Below are 18,922 nucleotides of genomic sequence, written 5' to 3'. Positions count from 1 at the left end.
CGAAAGAAACAAAAAGATTCCAGCCTCAAAACAAGTCAAAGAAATTAGCATTGAGCCAGGAGGAGCAGATGGCCGAGCTGAACCACCTTGAATTGAGAATTGCTGCTCCATCCTCTGCCACCCCGCTGAGAGTCCGACCACCTCCTGGGGCTACAACCCCAATGTCAGTGGTCACATGCTACCAGTGTGGGAAGCAAGAACATATAGCCTGGGTTTGCAGAGCAGTGCTCCCAGGGCCTGATCAGACATGGACACACGATCCTCTCGGCGAAGGTGGTCACACTTTTCTCCTCTCCTTTCCCTTATCTTCCCTGCTTAGCCTCTTATGTGCTTGTCTTGTCTCGTGATTTTTTAAATTACTTTTTCCCTGGAACACTCTCTCACAGTCTGTTCTCTAAAACCTAAAAGAGGAATTATGGATTTGATCAACTGGTCCCTGAATGCAATTGTGACACCCTTTTCTCAACGAGAAGTCTGGGCTCGGGTGAGCCTGAGTGTCCTGGAGGGACTTTCCCTGCCGGATACACGATGGACGGGTGGCAGAACTGGAGGGTCGCGTGCCTGGCGGGACTGTCGATCGAAGACGCTGAAGATATCTACCTATTCGGAACCATGATAACAGGGTTCTTGCTGAGTTCTTGCTGGTTCTTCTGAGCTGGCTTGGCCCTGGCTTATCGAAGTATTAAGAAAGTGGAACCGGCTGTTAAAACCCCCACAAGGCTGCCCGGTGGGATTGAAACGATGGGACGAGGCGTGAGTTCTCAAAATGGGCTCATTGAGTGCAGCACGGATAAGATCTTGGAGAAGCTTACGGCTGCTGTGAATACTCAGAATAACACCTCTGAGCGCAAACTGGATACATCTTGGAGAAGCTCACTGTGGTCGTGAGTTCTCAGAATCGGCTCTTTGAGCACAAGAACGACAACATCACGGAGTGTAAGTTTGATTACATCATGGAGAAGCTCACGGCTCTCCAACGGGAGATTGAGAGACCAGTGTCGGACTGTTAGAACAGCTTTGAAATTCTCATGAGCTGTTTGCACTAAAGTAAAAACTGCCATCACTTGATGCGGCTACCCCTTCAGCCCCAGCTGCGGTCTCAAGGCTGGAGCTGAACAAAAACACCCTGATAACAAACTGTAGTTAGACTGTTCTTCCCATTTTATGCAAGCTGGGTTGGCTGGAAGAATGTTTACTTAGCCTGGCAGGGCGAAGGACACTGTCTCAGCTGAACTCTGGAAACACACATACACTGATACACATTCACTCATCCCCCCTCCCTTTCCAAACGCCTTCGATGCTTATTCCCTCCTGGAGAACACGGCGGGTCTGGGCCCAGCGCTGGAATAATAGCACAGGGCAGGATGGCTGCTGTGTTTGCTTCGGATTACTCCTCACCCCCTACCCACCCCTGTTGCTTGTCACGTGCTCCATAATGTTGTGCTGTGGACATTTATGTGCTTTTTGTGCAGAGGAGTTTTTTTGTTTTCTGTTCTCATGCTGTCCTTCCAGGAGCCCAGCATGAGTAGAGCTCTCTTTTTTTCACTCTTGGACTTTCCCATTGTAGTGTACATTTCAGTGTTTTTCCGTAATACTACTGATCTCCGACCTGTCTCCCCATGTGATGTCTTTGTTGTGTATGTAAGGTCGGGGGGTGTCCCATTTCACTGCAGGGCAACTTGCATGTGACAAATAAAGTTCTGATTGATTGATTGATTGATTGATTGATTGATTGATTGATTGATTGATTGATTTACACTCATTCAGCTCAGCCTTTAAACAGGTAAAGCCCATGGTCACCGGGGCAACCATGGGCGAGCAGCAAGTCACCATACTGCAGGTGAACAAAAGTGATGAAGGAGAGAGCACTCCCCTAGTGGGTCCCAGGAATGAGGGGGAGGTGGGAGTCAATGGAATGAAGTGCAGGGCACTCATCAACTCTGGCTCCCAGATAACCAGTATTACACATCAGTACTGGCGTAGCCACACCACCCTCCATAAACAAAAGCTACAGCCCTCTACAGTACCCATGGAAGATGCAAGTGGCCAGAGTGTCACCTACCATGGTGTGCTACACATCAACCTGAAATTGATGGGGAGAGAGTTTAAGGGTGTGCCTGCTTTTGTTGTCACTAACTCAGAGTACCGCTCCTCTGTTCCCCTGCTTGTGGGAACCAGTGTTGGTCAAGTTACTTGAAAAAAGTAATCAGTAACTAATTACTGATTACTTCCCCAAAAAAGTAATCCCGTTACTTTACTGATTACTTATTTTCAAAAGTAATTAATTACTTAGTTACTTAGTTACTTTTTAAAAACACGATTTACAACCTGAAGAGGTGATAAAGTGATAGATCTTTCAGCCCAATTCTACTTTTTCTGCATAATCCATCATACAAAATGTAATCAAATGGAAAAGTCTCTTTTTAAAACTTGTTTTATTAGTTTTAATCTTTTAACTTTATGCATCAAGCAAAATTTAATTATATGCAACATTCTCTGACTTGAATAAATTAGTTTAATATTTAAACCTATTTTCTGCACATTCCAGCACATAGAATAAAATATTTTTTGTGTTTACACTCAGTCTTTCAAATAGATGCAAGTAAAACACAGCAGAAAATAAATAAAGTCAAAGACTCAGCGGTCCTGTTGCTCTATTTTCACCTGTAAAGCAGGAGTGGGGTAGGCGGAGGTTTACCCTGGTGCAGGTGTGCCGCGGTCAGTGGAAGAATCCGCGAGTTTCTCTGTGAGTTTCCCATTACGTCGTAGCTACTCGGTGCTTGTTCGGAAGTTTAGGGGTTTTTTTCGCTGTAAAAAGAAGTTTTCTTCCCACGCACAGCGGACACTAATGTTTTTGTCACTTTTTATGGAATCAAACTCAAAGTAAGGTCAGTACTTCCACGCTTTAAACGCTGCACGCTCATACTCTCTCCTGCACTCGATATGTGATCCATTGTTGATCTGCACACAGCTGTTGTCACGAACGTCGCACTCGCTTACGTCACTGTCGTGAGACATTCTCGCAAAAAATCACGGTTTTAGTAACGCAGTAATGCAGCGTTACTACGGGAAAGTAACGGTAATCTAATTACCGTTTTTGCAATAGTAATCCCTTACTTTACTCGTTACTTGAAAAAAGTAATCAGATTACAGTAACGCGTTAGTACGCGTTACTGCCCATCTCTGGTGGGAACTAATGTCCTCCGTGCCTCCAGAAGCCACCTCCAGACAACCTATGGCCAGCAGTTCCTTCTCAAGGTCAAGGAGACTCATCCGGAGTGGTACACCTCCCTACTAGAGATTGGGAGCACTGAACAGTGTGATATGGATGACACAGTGGGCCCCGTTGTTTACACTGGCCGTAAGGTACACATTCCAGCAGGGAAAGAGATGGATTTAATGTGCAAAATAAAAGCCGGACCGCAAAGAAAGACTTATACAGACCTAAATGAAGGTCACCCCTCCCTGCAGCTCACCCAAGACATTCCGGTTGCCAGAGTTCTTGCTGATGTAAAGAAAGGACTTGCCACTATCACCCAAGATGGCGCCAGTGTGTTCGGTTTGCCGTCTCTGTCTACGTCCTTGTCTTCTGTTGTTTTTTGTCCTTCTGCTCATATGCTATTCTGGTGGCTTTGCTTCGATTTCCTATGACCGGCTGACTCTTTTAAGTCTTCGCCCACTCCATACTTATGGGCTGGACCCCTACAGGCCGGAACCGTGTTGGAGCGTCAGTGATACCATCTCAACATAGATGGATTCTCGATCTGGTTCACGCTGTTTACTTTTAGACTGCTCAATCATCGATGGATTTAACCTGCTGAAAGTCAAGCATACCCAGCCCTTCCAGTGACCTGCTCGTCGGCTCGACTTTTATCATGAATGACTTTTTTACCACTACGGGTCTGGATTTACTGCTCCTGACAGAAACCTGGATTCGTCCTGGTGAGTCCTTTCCCTTTTCTGAGCTCCTTCCCCCAGACGGTGCTTTTTTCAGCTCACCGAGGCTTTCGGGTAGGGGTGGAGGACTTGCGGTGGTCTTTAGGAATAAATTCCGGATACGGCAGCTGCCCTCGCCAATGTTTGCTAGCTTTGAAGCACAATTATTGGAACTTGCTGGTCCCCCCACTGGCTCTTTGTGTTGTGGTCTACCGTCCTCCGAAATACAACAAGACTTTTATCAATGATTTTGCTGACTTTTTAGGATCTATTTGCTTAAATTATGACCGTCTTCTTATTGCTGGTTAACATTCATATCTGTTGTAAAGACGACAGGCTTGCCAAAGACTTTCTGGTTTTAGCTGATTCTTTTAATCTTACTCCGAGGGTAAATGCTCCAAAACACTCTAAAGGTCACACACTTGATTTGGTTTTCTCTCATGGATTGGACATTGGTGTCAGGGACACTAGCAACTTTGGGATTTCTGACCACTTTCCAGTCATTTTTCATGCTGATCTATACGAAACTGATCTGAACCCTGGGGGCCCTCGACGCCTTGGCCGTTTCAGTGATCCTGGGACTGTGGCTGAATGTGTCTTTCTCTGAATCTGTTCTCCCTGATACGGATGGCATCACACAGTCTTTATTTGATGACTTTGCCAACTCCCTACTTGCTATATGCACCTCCATACTGGACTCTGTGGCCCCTTCAAAACTGAAATGTCCTATATGCTGTTCCCGACCTTGATTAAATGACTCTACACGTGCCCTACGCCATACCTGCCACCAAGCTGAGAGGCGGTGGAAAAAGGATAGGCTCCAGGTGTCCCTTGTCCCAGCTGCTAAAATGGCTAAAGCGGCTTTTCTGTCAGCCATCGTTACGAATAATAGTCATAATCCATGCGTTTTATTCAATATTTTTAACTCCTTGGTTAACCCTTATCCTGAAGCATTGTGGCTGGCTTCTTCGGCTCTTTGTGAGCAGTTTTTAAATCACTTCACTGATAAAATCTCCACCTTAAGAGCCTTAAAAGCTTCGGGGATGTGCCAAGCCCCCGCTTTACGCTGCTCTATGACACTTGCTCAGTTTGAACCAGTGTCACTTCCTACCCTTAAGGGAATTATTGATCATCTAAAAAACTCAAATTCTGTTCATGACATTCTCCCATCTCGCATTATTAAGGAGGGATTTAATGTAATTAATGCAGAGGTCCTTCCCTGCCATGCGGGTACCTACTCCTCTTCCATTGCCCCCGTTATCTGTGGTGTCCCTCAGAGGTCTGTGCTGGGTCCTATGCTGTTTTCTCTATATATGTTACCCCTTGGTCGTATTATTGAAAAGTACAAACTCTTTTATCATTGCTACGTGGATGACATTCAAATTTATTTTGAATTGACCGAGGATGATACTTAGAATAGAATAGAATAGAATTCAACTTTATTGTCATTGCACATGCACAGGTACAGGGCAACGAAATGCAGTTTGCATCCATCCAGAAGTGCTTTAGTGATATAGATATATTACAATATATATTAGCAATAATATAGATATGTGAGTATATTACAGAAATGGGTCTATTATGGTATGTTATAATGTACACGGTATGAAGTATGTTGTGAATATTCTATAACTATAAGTATGTACAGGCTGTAGTGAGTACAAGCTATGTACAGGCTATGAACAGGATATAAATATGAAAAACTATACAGAATATGAAATAAATAACTTTACAGAAATCTGAGATATACAGCTATACAGAAATGGGAACTATGCAAGTTGTAAACAGTTGTAGGATTAAAAATTATCGAATGTACAGAATGATTATTTACACAGAGCTATACAGTAGTGCAGTTAAGATAAGTGAGATATAAGGTGGATTTGAAGCAGGCCGGTACCACAGCGTGGGCCAAGGACAGATTGAATATGTCTGTGAGCACTCCTGCAAGCTCCCCAGAACACGCTCTGAGAACACGCCCGGGGATGCCATCAGGACCTGCAGCCTTGTGGACATTGATCCTGTTCAGCACCGCTCCTACATTGGTGGGGGAGAGAGTCAGAGGTTGGTGGTCTGGCGTCATGTCTGCTTTGGTTGTGGTTGTGGGGTTCCCTCGCTTAAAATGAGCATAAAAGTTGTTGAGCTCGTTGAGGAAGGAGACATCAGAGGATGCGGGGGAGGGTTTGGTGGTCCTGTAGTCTGTAATGGTCTGGAGTCCTTGCCACATGCGTCAGGGGTTGGAGTTGGAGAAGTGTTCTTCTACCTTCTTTTTGTAATGGTGTTTGGCTTTTTTGATGCCCTTCTTTAGATTAGCCCTGGCTGTACTGTAGGCGTGTGCATCTCCTGACCTAAAGGCGGTGTTGCGGGCCTTCAGGAGGAGACGAACATCCCGGTTCATCCAAGGCTTCTGGTTGGGGTACATGGTGATCCGTTTCTGGGTGGTGACACTGTCTGTGGTTTTGGAGATGTAATCCAGTACAGATGAGGCGTACTGGTCCAGGTCTGTGTGGGTGAACATATTCCAGTCTGTGTTTTTAAATCTGTCCTGGAGCGCTGCGTCTGTTCCCTCTGGCCACACTTTAATTGTCCTCACAGCAGGTTTCACATGTTGGATGAGTGGTGAATACCGAGGTGTGAGGAACAGAGAGAGATGGTCCGATTGTCCAATGTGGGGGAGGGGTGTGGCTTTGTAGGCTCCAGCCAGGTTGGAATACACATGGTCTAAAGTCTTGTCTCCTCTGGTGTGGCAGGAGACATGTTGGTGGAATCTGGGGAGGACTGTCTTTAAGTTGGTGTGGCCAGCACCCCTATGGGGCTGTTTGAAGCAAATCGTATGCCCTTTGGATTACAGAATGCTCCCTCCTCCTTTCAGAGACTCATGACCTGCTGCTTTGGTGATATGAACTTCACCCACCTTCTAATCTATCTTGATGACCTCATCATATTCTCCAAAACCTTTGATGAGTATCTGGAAAGACTGCAGCTGGTGTTCGATCGGCTTCGGGAGCATGGCGTGAAGTTAAAGCCTTCTAAGTGCCAGCCTGTGAGAAAGGAGGTTCAGTATTTGGGTCACTTCGTGTCTGCTGAGGGGATCTGGACAGACCCAGAGAATATCAGCAGGGTGAAAAGTGGCAGTGGTTTGCATCATATCTATCTAATAGACTCCGATTTGTTCATGTAAATGGAGAGTCCTCTTGTCATGTTTGGTGCTGTGGCAGGCATGATGTAGGACCCAAATGCAGGCTCATAAACAGAAAAGTAAACTCAAAGAGCTTTATTGCTGCACATGCAAGAGCCAAATATAAAAGTGCTAACCCAAACTAGAAACATGGAACTAAAATTAGGAAACTGGGAAAATTACAACGGACAGAGGAAAACACAGGGCTTATATACACACCACTACCATTCAGTAGTGAGGGAATAGGAAGCAGGAGAGAAACACAGCTAGGACTAATCTGATGTAACAAAGTGAGGAGGAAGCAAAACTGAAAACCCAGGACACAAGACCTTCAAAGTAAAACAGGAAATACAAGATAGGCACAGAGAAACCAACTAAACAAGGAGACACAGCACACAGGAAAGACAGAGTGAACATGAATCACAGAGACAAGAGTACCAAATGAGACATGGAGACATGTCTAACTGGGGAAACGCAGCAGCTCAAATGGAGACTCATACACCAGCATTTCACCCACATTTGCAACTAAAACAGACCTGCAATACAAACTTATTCGGGAGCAGTGTGTGAATAGAAAGTCTGACAATATTGAGCCCACCCCCCAGTTTTTAACAAAAAGACTGATTACACAACAACAGCAGTGATGGTGACACTGGCACAGTTTAACGTTGAGGCGGAGTCTGTTTATGCACCATCACGAGTAAAGAGGCGGAGCTGTTACTGGTTGAGTGAAAGAAAACAGTCACAGTCCCTGTGATCACCATTCAAATCTTTACTTGGTAAAAGCTTGTGTGAGTCCATCAACAAAGCCCCTGATCAACAAACTCTGACATGAAGAAAAGCGAACTCTGTAGCTGCTCCATCCACCGCTGTTCATTTTACAAATAATCTGCAGCAAAGCTCCAGAAGTTGTATTATAGGGAGCCCCGCAGGGGACATGGGAGAAAAAAAATTAAGACGGACTTTTGCGAGATCTCGCAAAAGTTTTAGCCGCATTCTTCGGAGGCCGCCAGCTCAAAGCCGACCGGGAGGTCAAGGCACGATGTGCCGCGAGAGCGGTGTTCCTCCTGGCTGTAGTAGGTCTCGACCTCCCGTTAGCTTCGAGCTAGTGGGTGTCAGATCTCCGAAAACGTCGGAGCACTTTTGCAAATATGTGATGTCTTGTAAACCGAGCAGATATCTGACGTTTACACAGCTACATTCACGCCTCAAAATATCTTAAAAGTGTATTTTGTGACCCAGAAAGAGTAATATTACAACTAAGTAGCTGCCGCCATTGTTGGAATTCAACTTTTGCGAGATCCCGAGTTTGTTTTGCAAGATCTCGGAAAAGTTTTGCGAGATCCCGAGTTTGTTTTGCAAGATCTCACAAAAGTTTTGCGAGATCCCGAGTTTGTTTTGCGAGATCCCGAGTTTGTTTTGCGAGATCCTGAGTTTGTTTTGCGAGATCTCGGAAAAGTTTTGCGAGATCCCGAGTTTGTTTTGCGAGATCCCGAGTTTGTTTTGCGAGATCCTGAGTTTGTTTTGCGAGATCCCGAGTTTGTTTTGCGAGATCCCGAGTTTGTTTTGCGAGATCTCACAAAAGTTTTGCGAGATCCCGAGTTTGTTTTGCGAGATCCCGAGTTTGTTTTGCGAGATCCCGAGTTTGTTTTGCGAGATCCTGAGTTTGTTTTGCGAGATCTCGGAAAAGTTTTGCGAGATCCCGAGTTTGTTTTGCGAGATCTCGGAAAACAAACTCGGGATCTCGCAAAAGTCCGTCTTAATTTTTTTTTCTCCCAAGTCCCCTGCGGGGCTCCATAGTATTAAAATACATGAATGAATTGATAACTTAGTCTGATGCATGTTTAAATTACACAGCCTAATGAAGCCTGAAGGACGCTGTCCAATTTTACATGGAAGCCATCAAGGGGGAGCCTAAAGGGGGGCATGCGGTGTACTAGACCATATTTCTTTCAAGGTGAAATTCTATTAAATAGTATCTAAATTAAATTGTGGTAATATTTAAAAATATAAAAATTAAAGCTTTTTTCAAAATCTAATAAAGCCATTAAAAATGTACACGGGCCAGTAAAACTCTGAGTCACTGACCTGAGGGATTTTAGGTTGGAAACAGAATTATTGTTAATATTAATGAAGGTATACACCATCATAACATTTGTTTTCAGCATCAAAGCACAGGGCAAACTTCACAATGCTGACACACTCGCTTTTCTTCATTGCAGCCATCACATTCTCCTTTAAAGGACACGAACAGACTCAAACTCATTTATTCAGGCACACATTTAAACAAGCATGCACACATGTAAGAACACAGAGTAAAGATTCATTTGTTGTGCCTTAGTCTAGGCTGCACATTTATCTTATCTTATTTGACCCTACTTGAAAGTATTTATATATTTTTGCATTTAAGAAAATGTTTTATTTAAAAAATTGAATCTAATAATGACACGTGAATCCAAATGGGTTGTTTTGTTTCTTTTTGACAAATGAGCAGTTAATTTTGAAAGACCTGTATTTTTTTTTAAATTAATCAATTACTAAAATAATTGATAATTGCAGTCCTACTATGAACCACTAAAAATATTTTTAAGAAAGCACAGTAAAATGTAGGACGACGACCATGCAACATTCAGCATTTATTTGTTTGTTTGTCTGCCAATAATAAGACATGAATATTAACCAGTGTGACCTTTCATAATGAGGTCACACTGCTGTGGGCGTCTTCTAAACGTTTTAAAGAAGCCTAAGCAGAGTTTCAGCGGCTCCAGCAGGCTGAAGCTGACTCAGACTCACTGAACGTTTCAGGCTTTGAGTTGTAAGTTGTGACTGGTTGTTGTTTCAAATTGGGCTTCAAATTTTAGTTCTACGTCATGCGAAACAAACACAAGTTTGAAAGAGCTGCCTCACAGCTTCCAGTCAAGTCAACACCAAAATGCAAAGAACTGTTTTTTCGTGTGAACAATAGTAACTGAATGAAAACAAGGCTCATGAAAAATTCCACACAGCTTTCAGATTTCATACTTGGTGCCTACTTTGACGGTGGGACTTTCAGGTACTTATATTTCACTATTGTCATGTCTCTGTATGTGTTTATATTTGGATCTAATCTCCTGCTGATTGTGGTTATCTGTGTGAACAGAAGCTTACATGAACCTATGTACATGTTTCTGTGCAGCCTGTTTGTGAATGAGCTGTATGGTAGTACAGGGCTGTTTCCGTCCCTCCTGGTTCAGATCCTCTCTGATGTTCACACTGTTTCTGCTCCTCTCTGCTTCCTGCAGGTTTTCTCTGTCTACTCTTATGGAAGTATAGAGTTTTTAAACTTAGCAGTCATGTCGTATGACAGGTATCTTGCTATCTGTTGTCCTCTGCAATACAACAAACTGATGACATCTAACAAAGTTACTAAACTCATTGTAGCGGTATGGTCACCACCACTTCTTGTGAATTTCCTGACACTGCCTTTGATCGTTCCTTTAAAACGGTGTGGAAACATTATAAACAAAGTGTACTGTGACAACCATTCCATCGTGAAGCTGGCCTGCTCTGACACCACACTGAATAACATCTATGGACTCACTGTTAGTGCCTTGTCAGTCTTTGGGCCTTTAATTGTAATCCTGTACACCTACATGAGGATCCTGAAAGTCTGTTTTTCTGGATCCAAACAGACTCGACAGAAAGCCGTCAGCACCTGCACGCCTCACCTCGCTTCTCTGCTCAACTTCTCCTTTGGAGCCTGCTTTGAAATACTGCAGAGCAGATTTAACATGAACAGTTCACCAAATATGTTGAGGATATTTCTATCACTTTACTTTCTGACATGCCCACCGCTCTTCAACCCTTTAATGTATGGACTGAATCTCTCCAAAATCCGTGTAACATGTAAAAATCTTATAACACATATAATTTGTTAGTATGAACTAATACATTTTGAGATTTTTCTTTATGTTATTGGACCATTTTATCTAACTGTGTAAGTTTATAGTGTATTATAGTATATAATATACTATTATAAGTGCTATTAGTATATTTACTCATACTGAACTCCAACCTGATTTAGTTTTGCTAATACAAACTCAGAATTTATTGTACTAAAGTGAAGCTGTATGAAACTTCTGTGTATAACTTTAAATTGTTTATAGGGTCAACAAAATTTAAAAGCATTTTTTTCACAGTCCTGGTGACACATTTTTAAAAGATATATTTTTACAAAATGACTCCTGAGTTCATCAAAATATATTTTAAACCTATATTAAAATGTATGTTTTCTCCTTTAATCCTTCCTGTCGTGTTCGATTTACAACTTAAAACACCCATAAATATTGTGTTTTACATCTGATTGCCCCAAGGCCTTATGACATCCTCCACACTATGCACTTGAACATATAAAAGTGACCAGCACCTCTTTCAGTGAATTTTGAGTGTTTTAATCAACTTTGTTACACCTGTGGTGTTCCCAGTCAAAAGTGATCGCCATAGGAAATGAATGGGAATGAATGGGAGTGGACAGTCAGAGGAGAAGAAGCACGTTGGATTTTCATGAGTAAAGCTGCACTACCACTGGCATCTGGGGAAGAGAACACCATTGGGACTTTTTCACATTTAGAACTGTTTTTGGGGCACTGTAAATAAAATGTACTGTGTCCAGTCAATGAGAGACCGATGCCTGGGTCCTTTCTTCCCGCTAACCTTGACATTTCAGGGCTCTAGAGTGAGACCAATTTTTCAATGGTGCGACTAAAAAACATCCTAGTTCGCACCGGTGAGACCAACTGTTTGAGTAAAGAAAAAAAAAAGGAAAAGTTTCCGCAACTCTGAAAGTCTCCGTGTGGTCAACCACAGACACACATTATGCCCCTATCGTGGTCTAAACCAATCAGATATAGTCAAGGGCGGGACCTCTCTGATTGGCTGTGGTCCAGTTGAAAGTGCAGGTGGATAGAGAGAGGTGAGTAGCTTGAATGAAGCGATAAAGCTCAAAAACTATTTCAACAACCACCAAACAGCAAATAAGAGCAGGTAAACGGGTTCCACACAAAGACGTAAACACAGAGCGGACCGACGCCTCAGAATCAGCGTTCTCTTTCTCGGCTTTCTCACCTGACGGACCGTACACGGACACACCGTCGGGGCTGAAAGCCGACAGCTCACTGATTCTGATGTGTCGGCGGGTCCGCACTTTGTGTTTACGTCTTTTTTGCGCTAGAAAAGTGCACATGTAAAACTGCGGTTTTAAGTGACGCGGTTGAAAAACAAGTTGGCAAAAAGTTGGTCTAGAGCCCTGCATTTGAGCCACATGTTCAAAAATGAGGAAAAGTTTAGTATGAAGTTTTAATAGTAGTAGTATAAGCTTTGCTCAGTAATTGAGCATTCCTGATGAACCTCTTTCTACACAATCATGTTTAACTAGTTCAGCCATGAGCTCATAACCCCCCCACCCCCCGCCCACACAGGAAAGACATTGAATAAAATATTTCTGGTGGCCTTCAGTGGATAAAGATGTGTGTCATGAACCAACAGGTTCGCCCAGGAAAGTGGACCCAAAAGTGCAGACAAACACGGGCGAGGAATGCTTACAGTGACATTTATTTAAAAAAGGTGGTCTAAAGTGACGAGGGGGCCCAAAAAGGCTGGTTGCAGGAACGAGGAAGAGGTCAGAGAGCCGAGGGAATATTCTGTAACAGAGGGAGAGGTAGTTAAAATCGGAAGAGAAAACTAGAGCTTAATAACTAGAAACTGGAGAATAGTTCGCTTTACTGTGCCAGTCTGGGTTAGTATCACTGAGGGGAGGGGAGAGAGGTCCGTGGAAAGCATCTGGAGGCTCTCAAGCTGAAGCGTGGAGGTTAGAGAGCAGGCGGGCGAACAGGCTGGGAGACAGGGACTGTCCCAGTAAGGTGAAGCCAGGGTTGAAAGTCCGCTGAATGAAGGGAAGACAGGAATTACTCCAAGAGATAAATCACACAAGGAAAACCACAAAGGGAAACGTCATTTACCACCGAGAAGAGTAGAACAAACTGGCGAGGAGGAGCCGGTTGAGTCAGCTGAAGTAGGTCTCCCGCTGATTGCTCGCAGCCGAGGCTCAGTTGAAGCACTGAAAGGGATGTCTCAGCAGCCACAGAAGGAAACCCCCTCCATGTACTCCCACGGACCAGGACAGCGTGAGAGAATATCTTTCAGCCTGCACCACTTGTGCCCAAATTAAGCGCCAAGCTCTACCATCTTGTGGTCTCCCGCAGCCACTCACAGTCCCACGCAGGCCCTGGTCTCACGTCACACTTGACTTTGTGACCAGTTTACCTCCTTCAAATGGCAAGATAGTAATTCTCGATATAGTTGACATGTTTTTCAAGGCCGGTGATTTCCTAGCCCTACAAAAGATTCCCACAAAGACAGCTAATCTTATGGTGGAACATGTTTTGGTGCTCCATGAACTCCCTTTAAAAATGGTGTCAGATCGTGGTCCCCAGTTGGGGTCTCAAGTGTGGAGGACTTTCTGTAGCACGCTGGGCGCTAAGGTTCGTTTGAGCTCTGTGCTCTATCCCATAATCCTCCTTCTAACACACGTGCCCAGGGTAGACTATGTCTTTTTGAAGCCTCCCTCGAGTACCAGACTTCATGTTTCCAGCTGTGGAGCAGGACCTGGGCTTTCCCTCCATCCATCATCTACAAAAGATTAACTGAGTATGGGAATGCACCAGGGTAGGGCTGCTCGATATAACGATTTAAATCGGATGATGATATAAAAATGTCTATCGTTTCATTTCACGCTAACGTTTGTTTCGTGGTGTCGCAAAATAAGCTGTTTACGGCAATATTTGTTCATGGTTTTGATGGTCACTGTAGTTATTATTAATTTCTTAAAGTTCTCTCTTTCTCTTATATTTTATATAACCACTACGGACGCACAAATGGTAAATGGCCTGTATTTATATAGCGCTTTACTAGTCCCTAAGGACCCCAAAGCGCTTTACATATCCAGTCATCCACCCATTCACACACACATCCACACACTGGTGATGGCAGCTACAAGCCCCTGTTTTTATGCGTTGTGGTTAGCAACAACGATGGTAGCACCACCGCGTGTCCGGTTGTTTATTTTCCACGTAAACCTTTCACAATAAAGCTTAAGATCCTGTTGAGACTTTTCAAAATAAACTGAATCACGTGAAAGAGCAGATTATTTACGGATGAGAAGTAAAAAAGAGCCGCCAGGTGCTAAAAAATAAACCTTAGACGCAAACGTTAGAACAGCTTTTCCCCGCAGCACGCCGTGTAATAAATACTCACAAAGAAAACGGCGCCGTTACAACTTATGTCTAAAAATGTATCGTTTCATGCATCGGTTAAAACACTCGACTCCAGCTACACGACGCGCAGCTGGAAACACTTCACACAAGTTGAGCTGCCCGAGATTCACAGAATTTACAGGAAATGTTACATTTTTGTGATTTATATCGTTATCGGACGATAGAATTCTTATATCGGGAGATGAGATTTTGGTCATATCGCACAGCCCTACACCAGGGTACTGTGGCAACGCACGGCTGAGCAGAACCATTACCTGCCAGATCGGAGGGACCCTGGCCTCATGGTACACCCTGAGGTGACCCTGAATCCTCCCTTAGTTATGCTGCAATAGACGTAGGCTGACGGGGGATTCCCATGATGCATTGAGTTTTTCCTTTCCAGTCACCTTTCTCACTCAGTATGTATTAACAGACCTCTCTGCACTGAATCATATCTGTTATTAATCTCTGTCTCTCTTCCACAGCATGTCTTTATCCTGTCTTCCTTCTCTCACCCCAACCAATCACAGCAGATGGCCCCGCCCCTCCCTGAGCCTGGTTCTGCCGGAGGTTTCTTCCTGTTAAAAGGGAGTTTTTCCTTCCCACTGTTGCCAAAGTGCTGCTCATAGGGGGTCATATGCAGTGTTGGGGAGTAACGGAATACATGTACTGCCGTTACGTATTTAAAATACAAAATATGAGTAACTGTATTCTGTTACAGTTACCGTTTAAAAAGGTGGTATTCAGAATACAGTTACTTTGTTGAAATAAATGGATTACACTGCGGTACTTTCCTGTTTCATTTTGTCGCGGGTCAGGACTGTTTGGGTTTGTTTGACAGCTACGTTCTTTCGTTCCAGGCGGCAGCGTTACGGTTGCCATGGTTACAGGGCGACGCTCTCTCTCTCTCTGTGACTGTGTGTTTCCTGGGTGAGAGAGCGCCTTTTCGTTGTTGTTGTTGTTGTTGTTGTTGTGCTAAGCTAACAGGCAGAATGCTACAAGCATAGCTCTAAAGAATGTAGCATCATGGGCAGTGTAGTCCGTGCTGCAGGGAGAATGGACTGCCATACACGTTATGTGTCTGTGAGCGAGGAGGGAGAAAAAGGCGAGTGGAAAGGTACGAGTTGTCATCGAGGAAAAACGGGAGCTGGAAGCATGTAAATATAATAATAACCACTGCAGCCAAGAAGAGAGCCTGACGAGCCCAGTTGTAAGTAAGCTATTAAGACTCGACTGTACACTGTGTTCCTGTTTTCCTCCGAAAACAATAAGTTCTGTTGGAGCAGTCTTTCAACGCCTCTCTCTGTCTCTCGCAAGAAAAGTTGACCCACACAACAAAGTAAAGCTATTTTTCGGCTACGAGCCGACAGGGACCCCGCCGTATTAGTCAGAGGTCCCTTTACTACAGTTCGGAGTCGCGGACCTTCAGTAATAGTAATAAATCACACAGCAATAGTACATTCAGCATGATAATATATTAAGTAATCCAAAGTATACAGAATACGTTACTCTCATTGAGTAACGTAACGGAATACGTTACAGAATACAGTATTCTGTAATCTGTAATGGAATACATTTTAAAAGTAACCTTCCCAACACTGGTCATATGATTGTTGGGTTTTTCTCTGTATCTATGAAGCGCCTTGAGGCGACTTATGTTGTGATTTGGCGCTATATAAATAAAATTGAATTGAAATTGAATTGAATGGTACACACAGTGTCAGAAGGTCTGGATGTCTGCAAAGGTTATTGTACTGCCTCTGCTATGGTTGGGTAGTCAGCTAAACTCCTTCCCCACATCAAGACTCTGATGACACGATTCCCGGTTCACAGGTTTATTGACACAGGGAAAGGTGAAACTGTAACAAACCACAATGCTACCAAAGGCATAGGATGTATGTGGATGCCACTGGATTTATCTGGCTAAGGCCACCATGCTGCACATGCCTTCTCCTTAATTCACAGACTTACTTTCTGTTTACCGACGACATCATGTCCTATTACAGACTACAGGTTTTAAGGTGGCACCAGAGAGTTACAATTGCATATTTAAACATTTACCAAATCCAAGAAAACAGTCTACCTTAAAAACTTTTGATATCAGAACAGTTATCACTTTAAATCTATTTTCTAGGAAATTAGCCCTCCGGTTCATATGAAACATCAGTGCTTAGTCCTACAGCGTTTAGTCTCAAACTGACTGCGTCTCTGAAATTCGTCCTACAGTCCACATGTCCCAGATTAAGCCTTTCAGGTGCTCTTCCCTTACAGTCATCTTCTTGTGCATTAATCCTTTGCACTCACAGTTTTTTTTAAAGAGTTTTTACAAGAATTAGCTTATTCCTCCACAGTGTGTGACAAAATCATGCTTTACAAAGGAGTTTTCTTTCTCTAGGCAATATCAAAGCAAGTTGCTTAACTGCAATTTAAAAAAAAAAAGAGTCCTGTAAGACTTTCTGTATTTTTTTTACATGTATGACCAAAAATACTCTTTGATTTTCAAATGGTAAATGTACTGCCTCTTATACAGCCCCTTTGTACTCTAACTAAGCCCACAAAGGGTTTTACACAACTTGCCTCGTTCAGTCATGAACACCTATTCACACAAGCACCTCTTTCTATGTTCTTTCTATCATAAGTGAGTTCTGACATTTCCACCAGTCTTGAAATAGACAAAAACAGAACTGAATGACAGCATGCACACTTAGACATTTATTGGAGAAGATGATGTGATATTATATGATAGAATAATAATAATATAATATATATTATTATCTGTAAGTGAGCTCATCCATCTATTAAACATTCTCACAATAACTCCTGCACATAATCTTTAGCACACTGCAGATGGACAAAGGGCAGACAGTGTTCTTTGTCCAGAGACATTGCTTTCTCCATACAGCACTGCCATGGACACCAGTGCTGTTCAGATCTCTCTTAAAGCTGGATCTATGAACAGTGGGCAAGAGGGAGGCCTTATCTTCTTAGGAATTACTCAAGGTTCGTCTTTACATCCACCAGGTGACTGGAAACCCTTCAAAAATCCTTGAAAGAGTAGTTGTCAAACAGCTAACAGATCATCTGCAGAGGAATGGTTTATTTGAAGAGTTTCAGTCAGGTTTTAGAGCTCAGCACAGCACAGAAACAGCTTTAGTGAAGGTTACAAATGATCTTCTTATGGCCTCTGACAGTGGACTCATCTCTGTGCTTGTCCTGCTAGACCTCAGTGCAGCGTTCGATACTGTTGATCATAATATCCTATTAGAGCGATTAGAACATGCTGTAGGTATTACAGGTACTGTGCTGCAGTGGTTTGTATCATATCTATCTAATAGACTCCAATTCGTGCATGTAAATGGAGAGTCCTCTTCACACACTGAGGTTAATTATGGAGTTCCACAGGGTTCAGTGCTAGGACCAATTCTGTTTACATTATACATGCTTCCCTTAGGCAGTATCATTAGAAGACATAGCATACATTTTCACTGCTATGCAGATGACACCCAGCTCTATCTGTCCATGAAGCCAGATAACACACACCAATTAGTTAAACTGCAGGAATGTCTTAAAGACATAAAGACCTGGATGGCCGCTAACTTTCTGCTTCTTAATTCAGATAAAACTGAGGTTATTGTACTCGGCCCTGAAAATCTTAGAAATATGGTATCTAATCAGATTCTTACTCTGGATGGCATTACCTTGGCCTCCAGTAACGCGGTGAGGAACCTTGGAGTCATTTTTGACCAGGACATGTCCTTCAACGCACATATTAAACAAATATGTAAGACTGCTTTCTTCCATTTGCGCAACATCTCTAAAATTAGAAATATCCTGTCTCAGAGTGACGCTGAAAAACTAGTTCATGCATTTATTACTTCCAGGCTGGACTACTGTAATTCATTATTATCAGGATGTCCAAAAAACTCACTGAAAAGCCTTCAGCTAATCCAAAATGCTGCAGCAAGAGTCCTGACAGGGACTAGAAAGAGAGAGCATATTTCTCCTGTTTTGGCTTCCCTTCATTGGCTTCCTGTTAAATCCAGAATTGAATTCAAAATCCTGCTCCTCACATACAAGGTCTTAAATAATCAGGCCCCATCTTATCTTAATGACCTTGTAGTACCATATCACCCTATTAGAGCGCTCCGCTCTCGCTCTGCAGGCCTACTTGTTGTTCCTAGAGTATTTAAAAGTAGAATGGGAGGGAGAGCCTTCAGTTTTCAGGCCCCTCTTCTGTGGAACCAGCTTCCAGTTTGGATTCGGGAGACAGACACTATCTCTACTTTTAAGATTAGGCTTAAAACTTTCCTTTTTTCTAAAGCATATAGTTAGGGCTGGACCAGGTGACCCTGAATCCTCCCTTTGTTATGCTGCAATAGATGTAGGCTGCCGGGGGATTCCCATGATGCATTGAGTTTTTCCTTTCCAGTCACCTTTCTCACTCACTATGTATTAATAGACCTCTCTGCATTGAATCATATCTGTTATTAACCTCTGTCTCTCTTCCACAGCATGTCTTTAT

The 18,922-nt window shown here is 43.2% G+C and overlaps 1 protein-coding gene across 1 annotated transcript; it reads left to right on the top strand.

Annotated features, from left to right (window-relative positions):
* Positions 1–10,098: 10,098 nt before the first annotated feature.
* On the top strand, positions 10,099–11,692 carry LOC113036505 (olfactory receptor 11A1-like). Its single transcript, XM_026192899.2, has one exon. It carries the CDS (start codon positions 10,099–10,101, stop codon positions 11,026–11,028), a length of 930 nt encoding a protein of 309 aa, XP_026048684.1. The 3' UTR covers positions 11,029–11,692.
* The last annotated feature ends 7,230 nt before the right edge of the window (positions 11,693–18,922 follow it).

The sequence above is a fragment of the Astatotilapia calliptera genome, chromosome 14 (genome assembly GCF_964374335.1).
Source record: "Astatotilapia calliptera chromosome 14, fAstCal68.1, whole genome shotgun sequence".
In the NCBI taxonomy this organism is placed as follows: domain Eukaryota; kingdom Metazoa; phylum Chordata; class Actinopteri; order Cichliformes; family Cichlidae; genus Astatotilapia; species Astatotilapia calliptera.
Note: the sequence above shows the minus strand (reverse complement) of the source record. Positions and strands in the feature narration are given on the sequence as shown.

Excerpts from the sequence above, each read along its gene's own strand:
- LOC113036505 (XM_026192899.2), top strand. The coding sequence starts at position 10,099 with ATGAAAAATTCCACACAGCTTTCAGATTTCATACTTGGTGCCTACTTT.